The sequence below is a fragment of the Megascapheus bottae genome, chromosome 5 (genome assembly GCF_031878675.1).
Source record: "Megascapheus bottae isolate mThoBot1 chromosome 5, mThoBot2.hap1, whole genome shotgun sequence".
NCBI classification, from domain to species: domain Eukaryota; kingdom Metazoa; phylum Chordata; class Mammalia; order Rodentia; family Geomyidae; genus Megascapheus; species Megascapheus bottae.
This window is the reverse complement of record NC_143513.1, coordinates 11584336-11606606: the sequence shown is the minus strand read 5'-3', so window position 1 is coordinate 11606606 and position 22271 is coordinate 11584336. Positions and strand designations below refer to the sequence as shown.

Here is a 22271-nt window from a genome sequence, read left to right as displayed (position 1 = left end):
AAGTAGTAGTATTTTTCAAAACATCTGGAGATATATACTTTTTGTACTTTTCTATGGAAGTTAATCTCAAAAGATTTCTATCTTTAATCCATCTTCTAATTCCTTCCAGAAAATTGTTTCATTACTACATTCAGTAAAGTAATATTTTATGGATTATTTTCTACTATTCTGTGATTATTTTCCTAATCTGTCCTTAATTTGTTATTTGTGTTTATACCTCCTTACCCTTATTATTATCTAACAAGAATTTCTTCTACTTTTCTTAGGTATGCTTTTTCTGAGTTTGTATTGATAGTGATATTAGTTGATTATTTTCTTCCTCCCTGTCTTTGTCCTTCTCCTTCCTTTCTCTCTCTCTCTCTCTCTCTCTCTCTCTCTCTCTGTCTCTGATCTCTCTCCCGTATTTTCTTACATTATCCAAGGCTATAGAATTTTCTCTGAAATGTTTTAGCTCTGTTCCACAAGCTCTGACAGTGATGTTTTTTCATTGTTATTTAAATTACTTTGTATTTGGGAGTTTTTTTTTCTTTTTTTACATAAAACTATCTTGAATTAAATGTTTTTAACTATTTAATGTTAAGGTAATTTCTCCCCTGGTTTGTCTATTTTTGCTGAATATGAACGGTCAGAGGATGTTGTCTATAGTATTTTAAAATTATTTTATTATGACTATATAAAGGGCCAGTTACTACTAAAAAATGCCATGTGGGAATGAAGACCTAGTATGGCTAAATTTCAGAAACTTAGAGCTGGTAGTAATATGGCAGCTTCAAGTATCATTTTTAAACTCCATTATGGTATTTGAGTGTAAATAATAGCTTATGTGCTTGAAATCTAGGAAATTAGTGTTAACTCCTTTTATCTTTGATAACATATGAAGTATATATTAATAAACTTTTCAAACCCCAACTTTTCATTCTTTGAGTAATTGCTTCTTACTAATGTTGTACATTTTTTTAATTCTTCATTTTTCTAGGGATATTTTCACATTTCAGCTGCTTTTGTTTTCAACTGCTATCATTGAGGGTTCAAGAACAAAAAATAAGTCTTCAGGTAAAAAATGCCTGATCCATGATAGTGCTTGGCATTGTATTTGCTGAAAAGATCCATGTCCCTGTGTGGATGCCTAATCCAAAAATAAAGTTGTGATGATCATGAAATGTTTGCATGGAGTTTTCCTGGCTGCCTCTAACAAATGCAGTCTTATCTGTTTGTTTTGTTTGTTTTTGTTGTGTTTTTAAAGAATTCTGGCTATCTGCTTTTTTCTATTGTCTTGATCTGCTATAATTATATGGATATGTGCTTGGATCTGCTAAATATTTTAATTTTGCACATCTGGCTGCTTGAATTTTAAGTAATTTCTTTCAACATTGCAAATTTAAAAGCTTGAGGCTATATAAGTAAAAATCTATAGAAGTTTGTAATTAGCTTATGAAAGTTTATTATTTACTATGTATGTTAAGATTTTGTATTATAGCCAAATTGAATAAAACTGCGAACTCTGTGCTGTTGCACTGGCCACATTGTAAACAGCATAGGTAGAAAACTATTTATCATTCAGCATTGTGCTGTACAGGGCTGGTTTAAATTGCACAGAGAGTAAGCTGGTTTCTGACACCAGTCCCTTTTGAGGTAGTGAGTTTGAACTCAGGTCTTTGTACTTGCTAGGCAGGTGCTTGACAACTTGAGCCAGGTCTCAGTGCTTTGATTTTTCAGTAATGTTCTGCTTTTTCTTCAGGTTATCCTAAGGCCCCCAGGGTAGGCCTCAGACTGCAATCGTTATACTTTTACCTCTTATGAATCTGGTATTACAGATACGAACCACCACATTAGCCTTGTTCTTTTTTTTTTTTTTTTTGCATTTTTATTGTAATTAGTAAAAGGGTTACATGATATTTGCCAGATAGAAGGTGCATTAATTCACGTACATTGATACCCTTTCACATGTCTTGGTACCCATTCCCCCCCCCCCCATAGGCTTGTTCTTTGAGATAAGGCTTGCTGTCTTTTTACCCATGCCAGCCCTGAACTGCCATCCTCCTATTTCCATCTTTCCCAGGAGTTAGTATTTCAGGTATGAGTCACTCTGCCCTGGCCCTGCTGCTACCAATTTTTATAAAAGTTTAAAAAGATAAAACATAAAACATGACCGATCTTGAGAATCCTCTTCAAAATAAGTCATCCTTCTGTGGGGCACTGAATGATTTCAGTCCCCAGTATCCCAAAACAAAACAAAAATGTGTAGTGATCCTCAGCTCGTCATTGCAAAGTATTCATTCCCATCAATACTTGTGAAACTTCAAAATGAAATTATTTCTTGTAGCAAAATTCATAAAGTAGACAAAAGCCAAGGACACACTTAGCCCAAATTTGAATCCTGGTTCCAGAACTTTACTACTTCAGTAGCTTCTGACATATTTATTAACTTCCTTGAGCCTCTGTTTTCTTATATGTAGAGTGAAGATAACACTTCCTATGTAAAAGAGCATAGCAAAGTAAATACTTAAAATGCTTTAAAATGCAGAAGGAAGCCATATTCACAAGTTATTTGCAGGGAGTTGTTCCCAGACATGAAGTTGTAATGGGTGTATGGAAATGGTAGGTCAGAGGTGCCTTATAGGAGGTCCTGATCAGAGTGACTTCTTTGGCACATAGATTTGAAGATGAAGAAAAAAAGAAAGTGGGTGATAACCAACACTCTCATCTCCAGTCTTAGGGTCTCTTCATTAATGCATGCTTGTGGAGGGGCAAATCTAAATCCAACTATGGCAGTTCTGTTTGTGTTAACTTCTTTCTAATGCATATTTTGCCAGACTAGCCATCTTTGGTTGTTAGATCTGCTAGCTGAAAGTGGAGCTATGGCTCAAATGGTAGCTCTGTGGCCTTGAGCACAGAAGCACCCAGGCCTTGAGTTCATGACCAGGGACAGGCACTCCCTCCTCCTCAAAAAAGAAAATTAAGCATTTGCTATTTGAGGCAGTAATCATAAAGTATTATAATATGAATAAAACGCCTTCTAAGACTTACAAGATGCAGTTGAGCAATCCGTAGTTACAATGTGTTAACTTTGGCCCTCCTCCTCCTTCTCCTCCTTCTCCACCACCATTACCACCACCACCACCACCACCACCTCCTCCTCCTCCTCCTCCTCGTCCTCCTCCTCCTCCTCCTCCTCCTCCTCCTCCTCCTCCTCCTCCTCCTCCTCCTCCTCCTCTTCTTCTTCTTCTTCTTCTTCTTCTTCTTCTTCTTCTTCTTCTTCTTCTTCTTCTTAAGGCTATTTCTCTACTACTTGCCATAACTCCACTTTCAGATGCATAGTGGTTAATTAGAGATAGGAAGCTCATGGACTTCCCTTTCTTAGGCTGTCTTTGAACCTCAATCTTCAGATCTCACTCTCCTGAGTGGTTAGGATTACAGGTGTGACTACCAGGGCCTAACAACATTGGCTCTTATTTTCTGATCAGAATAGTTTTACTAGAAGCTGTTTACTATTGATATTAGCTGGTTTTGCTTAGAATAAACATATTGGGATGTTTTTGCCTATATATATATATATATATAGGCAAGTATATGTATATATATATATATATATATACTTTCCTCCTTATTTCTTCTTCTTCCTTTCCTCCTCGTTTTCTTACCTTTCTTCACCTCCTTCCTCCTGCCTCCTTCCTTCCTTCTTAAGGAGAACTGATTGAAATGGCTTGCTTTTTGGAGTTTTTTATTTTTATTTATTTATTTTATTTATTTTGCCAATGCTGGGGCTTCAACTCAGGGCCTGAGCACTGTCCTTGGGCTTTCTCAAGGCTAGTACTCTTCCACTAGAGCCACAGTACCACTCCCAGCTTTTTCTGTGTATGTGGTACAGAAGAATTGAATCCAGGGCTTTGTGCATGCTAGGCAAGCACTCTACCACCTAAACCATACTCCCAGCCCCATGAAATGGCTAGGGTTTGTTGTTTTTGTTGTTTTTGCCAGTCCTGGGCTTGAACTCAGGGCCTAGGCGCTGTCCTTGGACACTTTGCTCAAGGCTAGCACTTGCCACTCGAGCCACAGCTCCACTTTTGGCTTTTCCTGTATATGTGGTACCAAGGATTTGAGCCCAGGGCTTCCTGCAAGCTAGGTGTTCTACCACTAGCCCCCCCCCCTTTTTTTGCCAGTACTGGGACTTGAACTCAGGATCTGAGCTCTTCCACTTGAGCCACGGCACCACTTCCACAGCACCACTTCCAGCTTTTTCTATGTATGTGGTACTGTGGAATTGAACCCAAGTCTTCATGCATGCTAGGTAAGCACTCTACTACCAGGCCAAATTCCTGGCCCAGCTAGTTTTAATATAGCATTTTGAATTCAGCTAAAGACATTAAGCTAAAAATTTTAACTTAGTACCTGTAAATTCTCTGAAGGATAATTCTTGCCCCTGTCTATTTTAAAGTAGCATTATCTGTGTTTTCATTTTTCTTATTATTATAAAAGTGATATGCGGAAGGGTTACAGTTGCATAAGTCAGGTAATGAATACATTTCCTTTTGGACAGTGTCACCCCTTCACTCTCTCCTAGTTTAGCATTATATTTTTAAACTGTGTTAATTATATAGATTGAATTTTATCTCTTCAGAAATGCTTAAATTAGCAAAGTATTTTAATTTTTAAATATTAAACATTTAATGCAATTTTTCTCTCAACAATTACATTTAAGCCCTATACTTAGTGAATTTCTACTTATTTTTATTTAGTGTTGGGAATGTGGTACTTAGACTTACATGGCAATCCTATTTTTTTGTCTTGTTTTGTTTTGCCAGTCCTGGGGAGTGAACGCAGGGCCTTTCTGTGGGCTTTCCTTAAGGTTAGTGCTATACAGCTTGAGCCATAGCACCACTTCTGGCTTTTCTATGTATGTGGTACCAAGGAATGGAACCTGGGTCTTTGTGCATACTAGGCAAACACTCTACCACTAGGCCAAACTCCTGGCCCTCTTTTTTTTTTTTTTTTTTAAGGCTGGTTTATCTCCTAATTTATAGTAAATGAGATTTGACGATTTATTTAGACTTAAATCTGAATCTGTTGTTAATGTATTCCCAAAAGTGGAAAATGTAGCCTAGTGGATGAGTTTTATGACATCTTCGTGAAAATTCAGCACCACTAAAAATGAGATACATCTCAATTATACACCAGTGGTCACACCTGAGGATTTAAGGCCAACCAGGGCAAGGAAGTCTGTGAGACTCTTATTTCTATCTCCAATTAACCACCAAAAAAGCCAGAAGTGGAGCTGAGGCTTAAGTGGTATAGAACTCCACCCTTCAGGCCGGGAGTTTGACCTAGTGGTAGAGTGCTTGCTTAGCATGCACAAAGACCTGGGTTCGATTCCTCGGTACCACATACATAGAAAAAAGGCAGAAGTGGTGCTGTGGCTCAAGTGGTAGAGCCCTAGCCTTGAGAAAATCCAGGGACAGTGCTCAGGCCCTGAGCGCAAGCCCAGGACTGGCAAAAAAAAAAAAAAAGAACTCCAGCCTTCAGCAAACAAAAGCTTAGGTTCAACACTAGGCATAAAGTTCAAGCCTAGGACTAACACCAAAAAGAAAGAAAGAGAGAGGGGTGGCGGGAGGGATGGGGGGGGAAGGAGGCATCTTAAAATTGATTTGCCATAGTTTGCTATAGGCAAACTTTTTGTAAAAGTGATAAACAGGGTTTCAGTTATATAAGGTAATAAGTACAGCGATTTGTAAACTAGTGTAGCATCTTAGGTTTACAGCTAGATTAAAAGGTAGTGGTTAATTTTCTTTTTCAAGTTTGTTGTACGTTTGTTTACGTTTCCAGTCTTCTTTCTTTCCTTTGTCCTTCCTTTTTTCTTTCTTTTGTTCTTTCTTTTGACAATACTGGGGAATTGGACTCAGCCTTGTGCTTACTAGGCAAGTATTCAACCACTTTGTATCCCCATACAGTCCTTTTGCTTTTTAGTTTGTTTTTCAGATAGGGTCTTAACAGTAACTAGGGATTGACTTCCAACTAGACCACCATGCAAGGCTCCATCTTTTTGTTCTCACTGCTGGGGATCCCGTGTCTGGTAGAAATAGTATGTGAGACCTTCTAGGGTTAACAGAAGAAAAAAATGTGAACGGGAACTTGAAGAAAGTCTAATAAACAGCGTTGAACATTTATTCAGATTTGTTTATCCAGAAATTTTTTTCCTTCTTAAGTCTCTGTAAAATATTAGCCTGTGAACTACCCAGTAGTAAGCTAAAAATCGCTCCTAACATTCTTGAGATTTAGTTGTAAAACTCTTCTTGCTGAAGCTTTCTCTTATTTTACAGAAGTTGTCCATTTATTCCCACCTCCAGATAGCACCTTCTCTTCTGTGGACAGGATAGTGTCTCTCTTTCCCCTTAATGTTCTGTCTCAAAGTGAACAGTGGGATGAGGAACCCACACAGTTTTCAAACAACTCCCTTTTTTTTTCAGGATTTTTTTATTGTAATTAATAGAAGGGTTACATTATATTCACCAGATAGAAGGTGTATAACTTCACAAACATTGATACCCTTTCTCATGACATGGTCCCCATTTCCCATCAAACAACTCTCTTATTCCTACTCTTTACTAATATGTATATTAGCTATTCTGCATTTTAAGTCACAATAGATAGCTGGTTAGCTATCTTGTCTAGTAGTCAAGATCTAATATTAATACAGAACATTCAAATAATTAGTATAAAACAAAAATCAAGAGCTTATTTTTTAAAGGAAATTTTTCTTTGTAATAAGGATTTCTCTTGGCACATTTTGAACTCTATAGTTTTCAGAATACCTTGTGGGGATTCTGGGGAGCCACTGTACAATCTGGAGTGGGCTTGATATTGTCATGGGAAAGGATTATAAGAATCAATACAGACAATGCCTTTAGTCCTTCCAAAAGTCTTTCAGAATTTATACAAAAGCTTTCTGTCTTCTACTTCTTGAGTTAAGCAGTTCTTTAGAAGTTTCAAATTTAGAATGCTTTTGTTCTGAATTTTTGAATTTTAAAAGGGATAATAGCACTTTCACATCTTTTCATTTGTTTTATATTAAACTTTTCTGAACTATCTTGAACACCAAACTGACAAAAACTAGTAGGAAAAGGAAAATGAACTGCAAAACTGCAGGTGATTTACTGACTGGTTTGAAAAGAATCCCTGATATGTAGAAGATTTTGTCTATTCTTGCTTTCTATAATGCCTCAGTAAGACAGAAATGCATGACACAAAGTAAGATAAACACTATTCATTCATTTGTGAATAATATTTCAAATACAGATGCTCAGTTTTGAGTTTTATGATAAAAATAGGCAAAGTATGTTGAGATTGCTACCCTGCAAATGTATATGTATATAGGTGTTCTTTTAAATTTGATGACTAATTTTATTGTCCTGAATTCATTATTTTTCTGCAGAGGATGTGCTGAGTAAAGACACTGGGGAATGTGCAATATGCCTTGAAGAATTACAGCAGGGAGACACAATAGCACGACTGCCTTGCCTGTGCATATATCATAAAGGGTATGTGTGTCTTTATGTTAACTGGGTGATACTGCAGTAAAAGATGGCTGTCATGTTTTCAAGCATTGTAATTTGGGCTGAAAAGTTTCTTTAAAATCCTTCCTTTCAACTTACAGTCTCAGTAATGGACTTTTTTTTCCTCTGAGGATAGAACTTAAGTCCATAATCTATTGTATTTAAAATGCTACCTTTTTTTGTTTGTTTGTTTGTTTTGCCAGTCCTGGGCCTTGAGCTCAGGGCCTGAGCACTGTCCTTGGACTTTCTCAAGGCTAGAACTCGACCACTTGAGCCACAGCACCACTTCTGTCTTTTTTTATGCGTGTGGTACCGAGGAATTGAACCCGGGTCTTTGTGCATGCTAAGCAAGTACTCTACCACTAGGCCAAACTCCGAGCCCCTCAAAATGCTACTGTTTTTAAAGTCAGGCAACAATGGATCATGTCTTAATTCTAGGTATTCAGGAGGTTGATATCTGAGCATCCTGGTTTGAAGCCAACCTAAGCAGGAAAATCCATAAGACTCTGAAGTTCAATTAACCACCAAAAAGGCAAAAATGGAGCTATGACTCATATGGTAGTATGCCAGCCGTAAGTGAACAGGCTAAGGGACAGACAGTGCCTTGACTCTCAATTCAAGTTCCCACTCTTTCACCCAAAGGAAAAAATTGACTACCATTCCTTTAGCACTTTTCACATAGGTTATACGATGTAATCCTTGTAACAACCCCATTTTCCATTTCACAGTTGAGAAAAGAGAGCTTCCTCAAGATTGCATTACTGATAAATGGCAGAGCTTTGATTTCCAACAGTTTTGTAGCTTGCTTGACTCTTTTTTTTTTTTTAAACCAGTTCTGGGCATTGAACTCAGGGCCTGAGCACTGTCTTTGGACTTTCACAAGGATAGAGTTCTACCACTTAAGCCACAGCACCATTTCGGCTTTTTCTATGTATGTGGTACTGAGGAATCCAACCAGTCTTCGTACATGATAGGCAAGCACTCTACCACTAGGCCAAACTCCCAGCCCCTAGTTTGCTTGACTTTAAAGCCTATGTGATTTCTTGTGTATTATTCTTACATGGTCTAAGAAAGGGGTTAGGATTAAAATCTATTTTAGGAATGACAAAAGATGAACAAATGCAACATTGGTAATCACTAGACACTGTTGAAAATGAACTATACTACTTGTAGGTAGGAACAAGAGGGAGAGAGTGGAAGAGAGTGAGGGAAGGAGTGACATTGTCCAAAAAGAACTTTACTTATTACCTGATTTATGTAATGGTAAATCTTATAGTAACAGGAAGAAAATAATTTTTAAAAAACCTCAAATAGGGGCCGGGAGTTTGGCCTAGTGGTAGAGTGCTTGCCTAGCATGCACGAAGACCTGGGTTCAATTCCTTGGTACCATATACTTAGAAAAAGGCAGAAGTGGTGCTGAGGCTCAAGTGGTAGAGTTCTAGCCTTGAAAAAGTCCGAGGACAGTCCTTAGGCCCTGAGCTTAAGCTCAGGACTGGCAAAAAAAAAAAAAAAAAAAACAAAAAAACCAGGAAGTGGAGCTGAAGCTCAAGTGGTAGAGTTCTAGCCTTGAGAAAATCCAAGGATAGTGCTCAGGCCCTGAGCTCAAGCCCAGGACTGGCAAAAAAAAAAAAAAAAAAAAAAAAAAAAAGAACCTCAAATAGTTATTTGGGTAAATTAATAACAAAAACAGCATGGTATTGGCACAAAAATAGACCAGAAGATCAATGGAACAGAATAGAAGATCCAGATATAGAACCACATACCTATAGGCAACTTGTATTTGACAAAGGAGCCAAAGATATACAGGGGAACAAACACAGTCTATTCAGTTATTGGTGCTGGCAAAACTGGTCAGCCACATGCAGAAAACTAAAAATTGACCCTAGCCTTTCGCCATGCACAAGCATTAATTAACTCAAAGTGGATCAAAGACCTCAGTGTCAGACCGGAAACCGTGAAACTGCTACATGATAGAGTAGGAGAGACACCAGAACTCATAGGCACAGGCAAAAGATTCCTGAACAGAATCCCAGGTTCACAACAGATTGGAGAGAGACTCGATAAATAGGACTACCTGAAAATAAAGAGTTTCTGCACAGATCAAAGCATAGCCACAAAAGTAGAGAGACAGCCAACCAACTGGGAAAAGATATTTACCAATAATACATCAGACCAATGCTTAATATCCAGTATCTACAGGGAACTCAAGAAACTAATCCCCCCCAAACCCAACAAACCATTCAGTAAATGGGCAAGGGAACAAAAGAGAGACTTATCAAAAGAAGAGATTAAAATGGCAGAAAAGCATATGAGAAAATGTTTATCATCCATGGTCATAAAGGAAATGCAAATAAAAACAACCCTAAGATACCACCTTAGTCCAACAAGAATGGCCAAGATTTTGAACTCAGACAATGACAGATGTTGGCGGGGTTGTAGAGAAAAAGGAACCCCACTGCACTGATGGTGGGATTGTATGCTAGTTCAGCCACTCTGGAAAGCAGTGTGAAGGTTTCTTAAATAACTGAAAATTGACCTTCCCTACGATCCCGCCATACCACTCCTGGACATCTATCCTGAACATCCTAACCCAAGACATTGCTCAGCTATGTTCATCTCTGCACTATTCACAATAGCCAGGCCATAGAAACAACCCAGATGCCCCACTGCAGATGAATGGATACAGAAAATGTACATAGCCAACAGACAAGATAAAATAATGGCATTTGCAGGGAAGTGGATGAATCTAGAGAAAATCATGTTGAGTGAGACAAGTCAAGACCAAAGGAACAAAAGGAGCCTGGTATCCTTAATATGCGGCTATTGGATCCAAACAGTACAAGAGCGAGAACTCAATCTTTGCATACCCAATGCTATGGACATGGTACTGGAAATATAAACACAACTACATAGACATAAAAACTTATGACTCTATAGATATAATGTTTTATTACATAGATTCATATGTATCTATGACATATAAACCCTCAGCCTAATTTTGATTATGTTCTAAAATCTAAGTGCCAGTGGTTGTATATAGAGATTTCCTTCTTGAATACTTGTTTGTTAAACACGTCATTTGAAATATGATATAAAAATCAATGTTAATAAATTCTTTCATAAAAAAAATTTTTTAATTTAAAAAACCTCAAATAGTTATTTGGGTAAATGAAAAGTTAATGAAAGAAGGCAGAATTCTACTTTTAAGATGAAGATGGGGGAAAGTTTTGAGAAATTAAGAGTAACCCAAAATGAGGTAAAAAGAAATCCAATATATCAGTGATTATAGTAAACCTGAATAACAAACTTGCCAGCAGCAAACAGATCAAAAAGTTTGGCTATATTGTTTAAAGAAATAATCTTAAGCTGGGCACCTTTGGCTTATCCCTATAAATCTAGCTGCTCAGGAGACTGAAATCTAAGGCCTGTGATTTGAACCAGCTTGGACAGGAAGGTCTGAGATCCTTATCTCCATTTAACCACCATAAAACAGGAAGTGGCACTGTAGCTCAAAGTGCCACTACAGCACTAGTCTTAAGCAAAAGAAGCTAATAAGAGGAAATATGAAAGTAAAAGGATAGAGGATAAGTACTAAAAGAAAACTGACAAAGCTCAAAATTTCAGCACAGCTCTCACTAAGTCAAGCAAGTTCATGAAAATAAAGCAATTACTAGAAAAACTAGTATAGTTTGTCAAGTGTGATCTAATGAAGAATGACTGTGTATGTAGGTAACTGTATGCATCAATTAGAGCATGTGTTTTCAAGCACCCAAAGAATATTACAGGAACTGATTATGTCTGAGCCCATTAAGTAGTGTCTCTGCAAACTACAAAGAACTGATTCTATGTAGAACTCTGTTCCCTGACCATTATTGAATATCAGTAGTGAAAATAAATAATCTTTACATATTCCTGTAAATAACTTCTGAAGCAAAGAAAAGCCATAGTGGAACTTAGAAAATACTTGGAACTGAGTAATAGGGACAACTTCTTGATAAACACAGATAGTGAGTCTTTGGGAGGTAGAGCTCCATGTTAGATTGAATGCAAAGAGTGAAACTCAACAAATGAAGTTGCTAAAGAAACTAGAAAATAAGAGTAGAATAAACAGAAACAAAGTGACTTGTTACAGACCAACAAAACGAAAACTCATGATTGCCTCTAGAATAAAAAATAAAAACAGTAGAGAAATGAAGAGGAACATGCCTTGATAGAAATTTAAAATATTTGGAGCCAGGTGCGTTGGGTCATGCCTGTAATATCAGGAAGCTGAAATCTAAGGATCACAGTTCAAAGCCAGCCTAGGCACTAAAAAGTCTGAAACTCTTACCTCTAATTAATCACCAAAAAACAGGAAATGGTACTATGGCTCAAGGGGTAGGGTGGTATCCTTGAGCTAAGGAGCTCAAGGACAGCGCCTAGGCCCAAAGTTCAAGCCCCATGACCGACAAAAGAAAGAGAAAAAGAAAAAGAGCCAGCAGTGGTGCTGTGGCTCAGGTGGTAGAGTGCTAGCCTTGAGCAAAAGAAGCTTAGAGGCAGTGCCTAGGCCTGAGGTTAAGCCTCAAGACTGGTCAACGAGGAAAAAAAAAAACTTAAATTCTTCAAAAAAGATATATGTTTCCTCCACTCATTGTCTGATAATATAAATATTCAGACTAAACAAGGACATTTCAAGAAGGAAAATTTGAAGATACTTTTATGAACCTAGACGTACAATCCAAGGAAACATGATGGACCATATTTAACTATAGATATTTACCAGTATATATCTGAAATATGTGTCATGGCAACATTGAACTTATAGTAGGAATGAACATATACAGTAAGATTCCTTTGTATGTAATTGACCACATTAAGGAAGAACTGATAATAGCTGGGTGCCAGTGGCTCATGCCTATAATCCTAGCTATTCAGGAAGTTGAGATCTGAACATCGTGGTTCAAAGTTAGTCTGGGCAGAAAAACCCAAAAGGTTCTAAATATCCAATAAGCTGACCTCTAAAAAGCTGGAAGTGGAGCCTTTACCTAAAGAAGCTCAGGGATAGTGTCCAGGCCCTGAGATCAAGCCCCAGGACCAGCACAACAAAAGAAAAGATATTAACTCAATAAGTGTGATGAAGAATTCAGTAACATTCTATACCTAATGATTTTGAAATAAAAGCTACGAATAAGTACTAGAAAATTATTAAAGTGAATGAGAGTTCATCAAGTTGCTAGGTAAGAGAGCAACGTGTAGAAATTAGTTGTATTTCAAATGGCAGGAGGGCACGGAGTTTGGCCTAGTGGTAGAATGCTTACCTAGCATGCATGAAGACCCACGTTCAGTTCCTCTGTACCACATACATGGAAAAAGCCGGAAGTGATACTATAGTTCAAGTGGTAGGGCTTTAGCCTTGAGAAAGCCTAAGGACTGTGCCCAGGACTGGCAAAAAAAAAAAAAAAACGAAAGCCAGAGGGACTGGGTAGGGTGAGTGCCACTGGCGCCAGCCTGGGCAGAAAAATCCCTGAGACTCTTATCTCCAATAAAGTACTCAAAAAAAGTTGGAAGTGATGCTGTGACTCAAGTGGTAGAATATGAGCCTTGAGCACATAGAGGCTCAGGGACAATGCCCAAGCCCTGAATTCAAGCCCCAGTTCAGGGTGGGGGCGGGGGCGGGGGGTGGGTTCAAGGCTCAAGTGGTAGACCACTTACCTTGCAAGGGCCATTCCCTGAATCCAAGTGCAGTGTCAAGAAAGAAAAAAAAAATCAAGTTAAGGGCTGGGAGTTTAGCCTAGTAGTAGAGTACTTGCATTTCATACACGAAAGCCTGGGTTCAATTCCTCTGTACCACATACATAGAAAAGCCAGAAGTGGTACTGTGACTCAAGTGGCAGAGCACTAGCCTTGAGAAAGCCCAAGGACAGTGCTCAGGCCCTGAGCTCAAGCTCCAAGACTGGCCAAAAAAAAAAAAAGTTAAAAACTTAATATTTATGATAGCATTTATAATTTTTTTGGAGGGTGGTGCCAAACCTGGGGCTAGAACTCAGGGTCCGGACACTTTCCCTGTGTTTTCTAGCTCTCTATCATTTGAACCACAGCTCTTTCATTTGGTGGTTCTTTTGAGAACAAGAGTCTCATCAACTTTTCTACCCACATTGGCTTTGAGCCAACCTTTGAGTAGCTAGGATTACAGATGTAATCCCATAATGTTTTAAATATGGAAACAGACTATATATTGTTTTAAAATATGTGTATATGATACAGTAAGAAAAGGTGTAAAAACGGTGAGATTTCCTGCCCGAAGCTAGGCTAAGGGAATATCATCTTTTAAATAACCAGTGACGGCCAACATTGAAAATGCAAAGCACAGAGAGTGGTACCAGTTTATACTAAAGCACCTATAGTTTTAAATGTCATGTGGTTGTACCCGCTACCTGATGAATGTAACTAACTCCTCTGTATATACCCTGACAATAAAATACAATTAAAAAAAAATAAATATCACGAGGTTGTAGGAAACACCTATTTTATATGAATTTGTTCATTTGTTAACTACCTTGGGAAATTTTTTTCTGAATTCTTTCATTTTTAATATTAAGCAGTAGTTCTTGGCTGCCTTTAGGAAATAGTTGTTCTGCTTAAACATTAAAATACTTTATAGCATAATTTTACAAAGATTTTTCCCTAAAAACTTAAAATAATAAAAATATAACAGACAATGCTATATTTATATATGTGAAATGTGATCATTAAAAATGTAGATGTGGGGCCGGGAGTTTGGCCTAGTGGTAGAGTGCTTGCCTAGCATGCACAAAGATTCCTTGGTACCACATACATAGAAAAAGCTGGAATACCAAGACATGAGAAAGGGTATCAATGTATGTGAATTAATGCACCTTCTATCTGGCAAATATAATGTAACCCTTCTATTAATTACAATAAAAAATATATGAAAAAAAAAAAGCTGGAAGTGGTGCTATGGCTCACGTGGTAGAGCTCTAGCCTTGGGAGAAAGTTCAAGGACAGCGCTCAGGCCCGGAGTTCAAGCCCCATGACTGCCAAAAAACAAAAAATGTAGATTTGATTTTTTTTTTAGCTCCCAAGATATAAAAGTCAAGTGTTAAGTATTCTTTATTATGGCTATAATTATATAAACAATTAGATATAAGTATTTACATTTTTATTTTGTTCTTTTCTAGCTGCATAGATGAATGGTTTGAAGTAAATAGATCTTGTCCTGAGCACCCTTCAGATTAAGCATCAGATTCCTGTTTGAAAGGTAATTTTCTTATGTTTTAAGTGCCTAAAAAAATGTTACTTTGGCCGGGCTTGATGGCTCACACCTGAAATCCTAGCTACTCAGGAGGCTGAGATCTGAGGATTGCAGTTCAAAGCCAGGTAGGATACTAAAGACTGTGAGACTTATCTCCAATTAATCACTAGAAAATGAGAAATGGAGCTGAGAGGTATGGTGGTAGCCTTCAGCTGAAGAGTTCAGGGACAACACCCAGGCAGGCCAAGGTCAAGCCCCATAACCCCTCCAAAAAATGTTATTTTGAAGTATATATTTATAGGCATTTATTCATTTTTTTAATAAGATGCAGCATGTGCTTATGTGTATAAATGTATCTATATGTGTGTGTTACAGATATTTTGTTAGTCTAGATAACTCACATTTTAAAACACCCTAAAGAACTGGATGTGGTGGTTCTTGCCTTCCTTCTTATTTAAATCTAGTTACTTGCAAGTAAGATTCAGGGGATTGCAGTTCAAAGTCAACCTAGACAAAAAGTTCAAGACCATATTTCAGCTGCTAAAAAGCTGAGAATGTAAATAGGAATATTATAATCCAGGCTAGCCTAGACAAAAAAATAAGAACCTGTTAAGAAAGTAGTGACAGCAAAGGGGCATTACTTAAGTAGTAGAGTACTTACCTATCAAGTGAAAGGTTCCATCTTCAGTACTGCCAAATAAATAAAATTATATTGATGGGGCTGAGGATATTGGTTAGTGGTTAAACACATGCACAAAGCTCTGAGTTCAATCCCTAGATTAAGAAAAAAATAACGAATAGGCCTTTTGATTTCTGAATATTGCATTCTTGGCACTTTAAAGCACATTCACTTATGATAGTGTAATACTGAAGAAAACATGAAGCTTATGTAAATATATAAATCATGATACAATCTCACTAAGCAGTGTGTGCTTGGCAATAAGAACATTGTATACCTTTTTAATAGTCAAAACAACCTTTGAACTCAGTCCTATTATTTTCCCCTTTCAGCTATAGAGAGGTAAAGAGAGTTGACTTGCTAAGTTAGTTTGTTAGTGGAGTTGGGATTTGAACTCAACCACAGACAGGCACTTCTTTTCTAAAGACAGTATTGTTTGTTTAGCAGTTTTTCTATGGTTCGTAGAAGCATTTTCTTCCAAAAAATTGCATCATTAGTTGTATTAGTCACTTTTAGCATTCACCTTTGGGTTCTCACCATATTATTGTTTATAGAGTAGGCAAAACAATTTAAAAATCAAATTAAGAATAGTTTTGCAGCTGGACACCTGTGACTCACTGCCTGTAATTCTAGCTACTCAAGAGGCCAATGGTTCAAAGCCAATTTAGGCAGGAGAGACTATTACCTCTAGTTAACCACCAGAAAGCCAGAAGTGGTGCGATGGATCAAAGTGGTATCCTTGCATGAAAAGCCCAGGGACAGCACCCAGGCCCTGAGTTCAAGTCCCACAACAACAAAAACAAAAGAATAGTTTTGCAGCCAAGCACTGGTAGTTCACACCTGTAATTCTAAGCTATCCCAAAGGCTGAGATGTGAGGATCACAATTGCACATCCACTCAGTAGTGATGTTTTGAGTTGTAACCCTTTGATTTCAGTAATTATTGCTCTTTAATTTAAAAGTATAAGTCCAGGCCTGGAGTTTGGCCTGGAGTGCTTGCCTAGCATGCACGAAGATCCGGATTCGATTCCTTGGTACCACATGCATAGAAAAAAAGTATAATTCTGAAGGCTGAAAACATGACCAAGGAATTAATTACTCAATCAATGAAGTGTGGTAACTTAAAGATAGCAAATTTGAATACTGACACAGGGAATTTGACATAGAATAACTGAACAGCAGCATCTCAACTGAAATGAGAGTTGAAGCAGAAAACTTCTCAGAGCAGTACAGTGTGTCTATAGAAGAGGTAAAGTATAGGGTACTTTTAGTACTACCAGCTTTTTTCTGTTCACTTTGGCACATTTACAGTAGGAATTAGGGTAAGTTTGGATAAGTAGTGTAGTGGTACTGGGGTGTTTGGAGTGTGTGCATATATATTCTGTTTCACAGTAGAAAAGTTTTTGGTTGTTCACTTGTGCTATTAGAGTTCAGACTGAGAATCATGGACATACTAGGAAAGCACTCTACTGCTGAGCTGCATCCCAGTTCTTAGGAAAGATTTGAGGGTAGATGCCATGAGATGTTGTCAGTGTTACCTTATTTTTGAACCAGTGAAGTAAAATTCTGGCTAAATTATTTTTTAACCTTAAGAGAAATACTAGAAACCAATGTAATAAAATGAAATTTGTGATAGACTTGACTGGTGATCACAAATTACAGTAGGACAACTATCATCCTGGTATTCATTACTCAGGAGTCTGAGTCAAGAAGACTGTGAATTTGAGGCCAGTTTGGGCTGCATAGATACAAGACTTAGAGAGTGGAAAGAAGAGCAAACAAGGAATTTTTTTTGCCAGCTCTGGGGCTTGAACTCGGGGCCTGAGCACTATCTTTGGGCTTTCCTCAAGGCCAGCACTCTACTACTTGAGGCACAGCACCACTTCCAGCTTTTTTCAGCATATGCGGTACTGATGAATTAAACCCAGAGTGTCATGCATGCTTTACCACTTTACCACTAAGCCAAACTCCCTGCCCCAAACAAGGAAATTTTTATCTTGGGATTTTATAAGTTAAAGTAATATTGGCAATCATGTTTTGAAGTATTTAGCAAGAATATACTGTCATATAATTATATAACAAAGTGTAGAAAGAAATGGAAAAAAAGAAACATTTCCTATTCCAGGTGTGTAAATCTTTCACCTAACTTTTAGAGACTGCTTTAGTATGTTCAAGCTGCTATAATGTAATACCTGGTTAATGTATAACCAGTTTATAGAATGTATAAGCAAAAGAAATGTATTGCTCACTGTGTGGAGACTGAAAGTTTAAGGTCAAAGTACTGGCAGAGATCCAGTGTAAGGGCTCATTTATCATCTCTAGCAGCTTCTGGTATTCTCAAATGGCAGAAGAAACAACAGGATCCCTTCAGACATTCATAAAGGCACCAACCCTATTCTATAGAGCAGAGATCTGTCCTGACCCCCAAGGCCATGCCATTTAACACTGCTGCACTGAAGAGTCGGCTACAACAGAGCAACTGTGGGAGATATGAACATTCAGACCATAGTAAACTCTGTGGGATACATGATGAAACGTTTGTTTTATTGTTAATGTAAAGGTGACAAATAGAATATTACAGACATACAGATACTGAGTCCCAGTACTGGGACTTGAAATTAGAGCCTGGGTACTGTCCCTGAGCTTCTTTTGCTCAAAACTAGCGCTATACCACTTGAGCCACAGTGCCACCTCCAACTTTTTCTGTTTATGTGGTACTGAGGAATTGAACCCAGAGCAAGGAAAGTACTCTACTACCCAGCCACATTCCCAGACCCCTGAGAATATTTCTTTTTGAGCAGTGGCTCTCTTCCCTTGTTTTCTCCTCGTTTTTCCCTCCAGACCCTCCTCCCCCAGAGTTGTAAAGTTCGTTTTCAACATAGTGTTTAGTGAGTATTAACTGTTGCATTTATCCACCCTTCCATTTCTGTGCTCCCCTCACCTCCCCCAAACAGATAAACTTACATACAAGACAAAAGGTACAGAAATAAAAAACAGGGGCTAGGAGTTTGGCCTAATGGTAGAGTGCTTGCCTAGCATGCACGAAAACCTGGGTTCTATTCCTCGGTACCACAAACATAGAAAAAGCCAGAAGTGGCTCAAGTGGTAGAGCTCTAGCCTTGAGAAAACCTAAGGACAGTGCTCAGACCCTGAGCCCAAGCCCAGGACTGGCAAAAAAAATAGGACAAAGGAAAAAAATTTTTTTTGTATTTTTTATTGTAATTAATAAAAGGGTTATATGATATTTGCCAGATAGAAGGTGCATTAGTTCACATACATTGATACCCTTTCACATGTCTTGGTACCCATTACCCTCCCCCCCACACACCCCCAGGAAAAATTTTTTAAAAAAAACAAGCAAAATAACAGAAAACCTCTTGTTACCATTTTTGACGTTCATTTCAATAAACTTCATTTTATATGATTATATGCCCTGAGCCTTTGTGATTTTCTGCTAGGAATATTCTCCTTTGGTCCCACTATGTGAATGGTTAGAGTCCTGTATAATTTATCATGTCCAACTGTATTTTTTTGTTCTTTACCATCTACTGTGCTTACTTGTAGATTTATAGGCATATCCAAGTTACAACAAATGAGGAGGGAAGCCATGCCCATGAGGGAAACTGTTTCTTTGGGTCTGGCTTACTTGGCTTATAATTTTTTCCAAGTCTTTCCATTTCCTTATGAATGCATTGTACAATGTTGTTCATTCTTATGGAAGCCTAGAATTCCATTGTTTATGTGTGTTCTTTATCTTGGCTATGATAAACAATGCTACAGTGAACATAGTTGTGCTGGTAGCTTGAGTGTGGCCCTGTTTGTGGTCTGAGGGAAAAAATATCCAGGTGTAGAATTTCTGGGTCATAGGGAAGCTGTATGTTTATTTCTTTGAGGAACCTCCACACTGCTTTCCAGAGGAGTCGAACAATTTTACATTCCCACCAACAGTGTAGTAACAGTCCCTTTTAGCCACACATCCCTGCCAGTATTGGTTGTTGTTCATTTTCTTGATAATGGTCATTCTAACTGGGTTGAGGTAGAATCTCAATTGTTGTTTTCATTTGCATTTCTTTTATGGCCAGAGAAGTTGAATATTCATGTAGCTATTACTCATTCTTACTTCTTCTGAAAAGTCTTTCTTAAGTCTATAACCCATTTATTAATTGGGTTATTTCTTTGGGGGGGTAATTTTTTGAGGTCTAAGTGTATTTTAGATATGAGACCTTTGACTGATGCATAGCCAGTAAAAATTATTTTCTCAATCTATGGGCTTTCCATTTTCTTGTTAACTATATCCTTTTGCCATGCAAAATTTCTTCAGTTTGATGCAGTCCTGTTTGTTCAGTGTTTTATTTGTTGTGATTCTGGATCTTAGGCAATTACAAATCATGCCTTGGGACCCTAGTGTTTCCCTTTTGCCTTCCTGTAATATTTTCATGATATCTGGCCTGTCATTGAAGTATTTGGTCCATTTAGAATTGATTCTGGTGCAAGGTGATAAGGATATAGCTTCAGTTTTCTGCATGTGGATAGCAAGTTCTGCCAGCACCATTTGTTGAAGAGGTTGTCATTGTTACATCCTGTGTGTCTGGCTTCCTTATCAAATATTAGGTGGCTATATGTGAGTTCATTTCTGGATCTTCTATTCTGTTCCATTAGTCCTCAGACCAATACCTTGCCAGTACCAAGCTGTCTTTATTATTGTAGCTTTGAAATAGAGTTTGAAGTTTGGTATTGATATTCCTCCATTGCTGTTCTTCCTGCTAAAGGTTATTTTTGTTATTCATAGTCTTTCATTATTCCATGAATTTTTGGATTGGTTTCTTTGTATCAATGAAGAATGTTGTTGGGATTTTGAGAATTGCATGGAATTTGGAAATTGCTTTCAGTAGTCATTTTCACAGCGTTAATCCTCTCAATCTAGAAACATGGAAGGTTTTCCATTTCTTTAATTCTGCTGTAATTTTTTTTTCAGATTTTTAATGTTTTCACAATAGAGTCCTTCACATCTTTGGTTAATTACCAGAGTTGTTCTTGTTGTTGTTTTGTTTTGTGGATTTTACAAATGGATTTTCTTTCTTTATTGTAAAATTCATTGTCATTCAGAAAAGCTACTGATATGATTTTTTTTTTGCAGAACACCAACTTTATGAACTTTTGGAACAAATAAAGATGTGAAGGTTTACAGTAATGAAAATAATGCTCATGGGAAATTGGTGCTTAGTTTTAATTCATATTACTGTTATGGTCCATGGCTTAAAATAAGTTTATTTGTTTTATACAGGTTTTCTTATCTTTTCAAGATGCTTGAAAAATATAGAGGATTTGAAGATCTGTCTCTGGACAAAAAAAACCACAGGCTTCCTCGGCCAGAACTCTGAGTTCTGTGAGACTGGGTAATACAAAGATGGACAGTGGCACAGGAACATCTGCTGCTGAGTAGAGGACCATCACCACAGAACTCAGTGCACCAAACTCACATAAAGGGACACACAGGGATTTTGAAAATGCTGCACATCCCTTAACAGACATCCACACTGATAACCCTGATAAACATTTTGTATTCAAACGCCAAAGTTAACTGATTTAAAAGTTGATTTACTTTTTAAGTTCTCTAGGGCTCAAAACTAGCTGTGTTTTAATTTGTTTTGTTTGCTTAGTTTGGGGTCTCTTTATTTTCCCCAACATGATGTTTCTGCATTCATCTATTCTTAAATTGAAAACCACATAATTTACCCCTTATGAAGTCTTCAATGTGAAACCGAGAAGTGTAATCAAGCAGTAAAACATTGTCTGGATGGAGACCATGATCTCAAGTTATTCCATTTTTTCCAAGTATGGAAAATAGACTTCTGCATATTTTTAAATTAAAGGTTTACTATTACCAGAATGCCATTCAAAGAATAAATCAAGTTACATAATTACATTTTAATTAAATGTAGACTTGTCTACTGAATTGCAGTTTATAAAATATATCGTTTCCTCTTAAATAAAACTGCTCAACAGCTAATTAGTATTGAATCATCGTGAGCTATGCAACTTTATAAAAGATACAAATTACCAATTTTAAGTGCTGCCAGCGATAATAACGTTAACGGGTATTTTTTGTTCTTTTCATGTAATTATTTTATTATTCTGCTTTGCATCTCCAGGCAGTTTTCCCACAATTGGGTTTAGCATGTTGTAACCTTAACAACTTATGGTAAGGGTAAAATAAACTTTTCTGGAGTGGAACTTGGAATAATTTGAGGGATTTTTATATATTTTAAAAATCAGAATTTAATTGAGATGCCAGATTAATAGCAATTTGCATCTTTAATTTTCCAGATAATCTGGAAGTTAGCATTTTTAAAACAATTTTTAAAACAAATACAAAGGTTTTTGTTAATTTATAATTTATTAATGTGTTACTACTGTAATTGAAAACATTACCAAGACTTTTAATTGAGTCTTGAATTGAAATGTATTGAAAAATTATGTGAATAAATACTCCAACAAAATACATCTGAATGGTTAAAAATACTGGAAAAGGATTATCAGGGCTATGATAGTGAATGTATTTTTTTTAATATGAAAATACCGAGAAGTCAGTTTTCACATTTTCAACAGAGGGAAAATGTTATCCGTGAGCATTTAGGCACTTCACTTGGTGTTATTGACTGTGACACCATGCTGTCCCCCTCAAAATAATGAGCTATTTGCTGTTAGAGTTTAAAGCTGCTACACACACCATACCACACCACGCCCAGCCTGTTCCCCCTGCTATTGTTTCTGTTTCCTACAGGGCAAGTACA

General features: G+C 37.3%; 1 protein-coding gene across 1 annotated transcript in view; it reads left to right on the top strand.

Moving 5' to 3' along the window:
- Positions 1-21058, top strand: part of Znrf2 (zinc and ring finger 2) — a 75077-nt gene extending 54019 nt beyond the window's left edge. Inside the window, exons 3-5 of the mRNA XM_090332700.1 lie at positions 7427-7532; positions 14726-14805; positions 20762-21058. Coding sequence (XP_090188826.1) covers positions 7427-7532; positions 14726-14783 — 164 coding nt within the window. The 3' untranslated portion in view covers positions 14784-14805; positions 20762-21058. The remainder of the gene's footprint in view (positions 1-7426; positions 7533-14725; positions 14806-20761) is intronic.
- The last annotated feature ends 1213 nt before the right edge of the window (positions 21059-22271 follow it).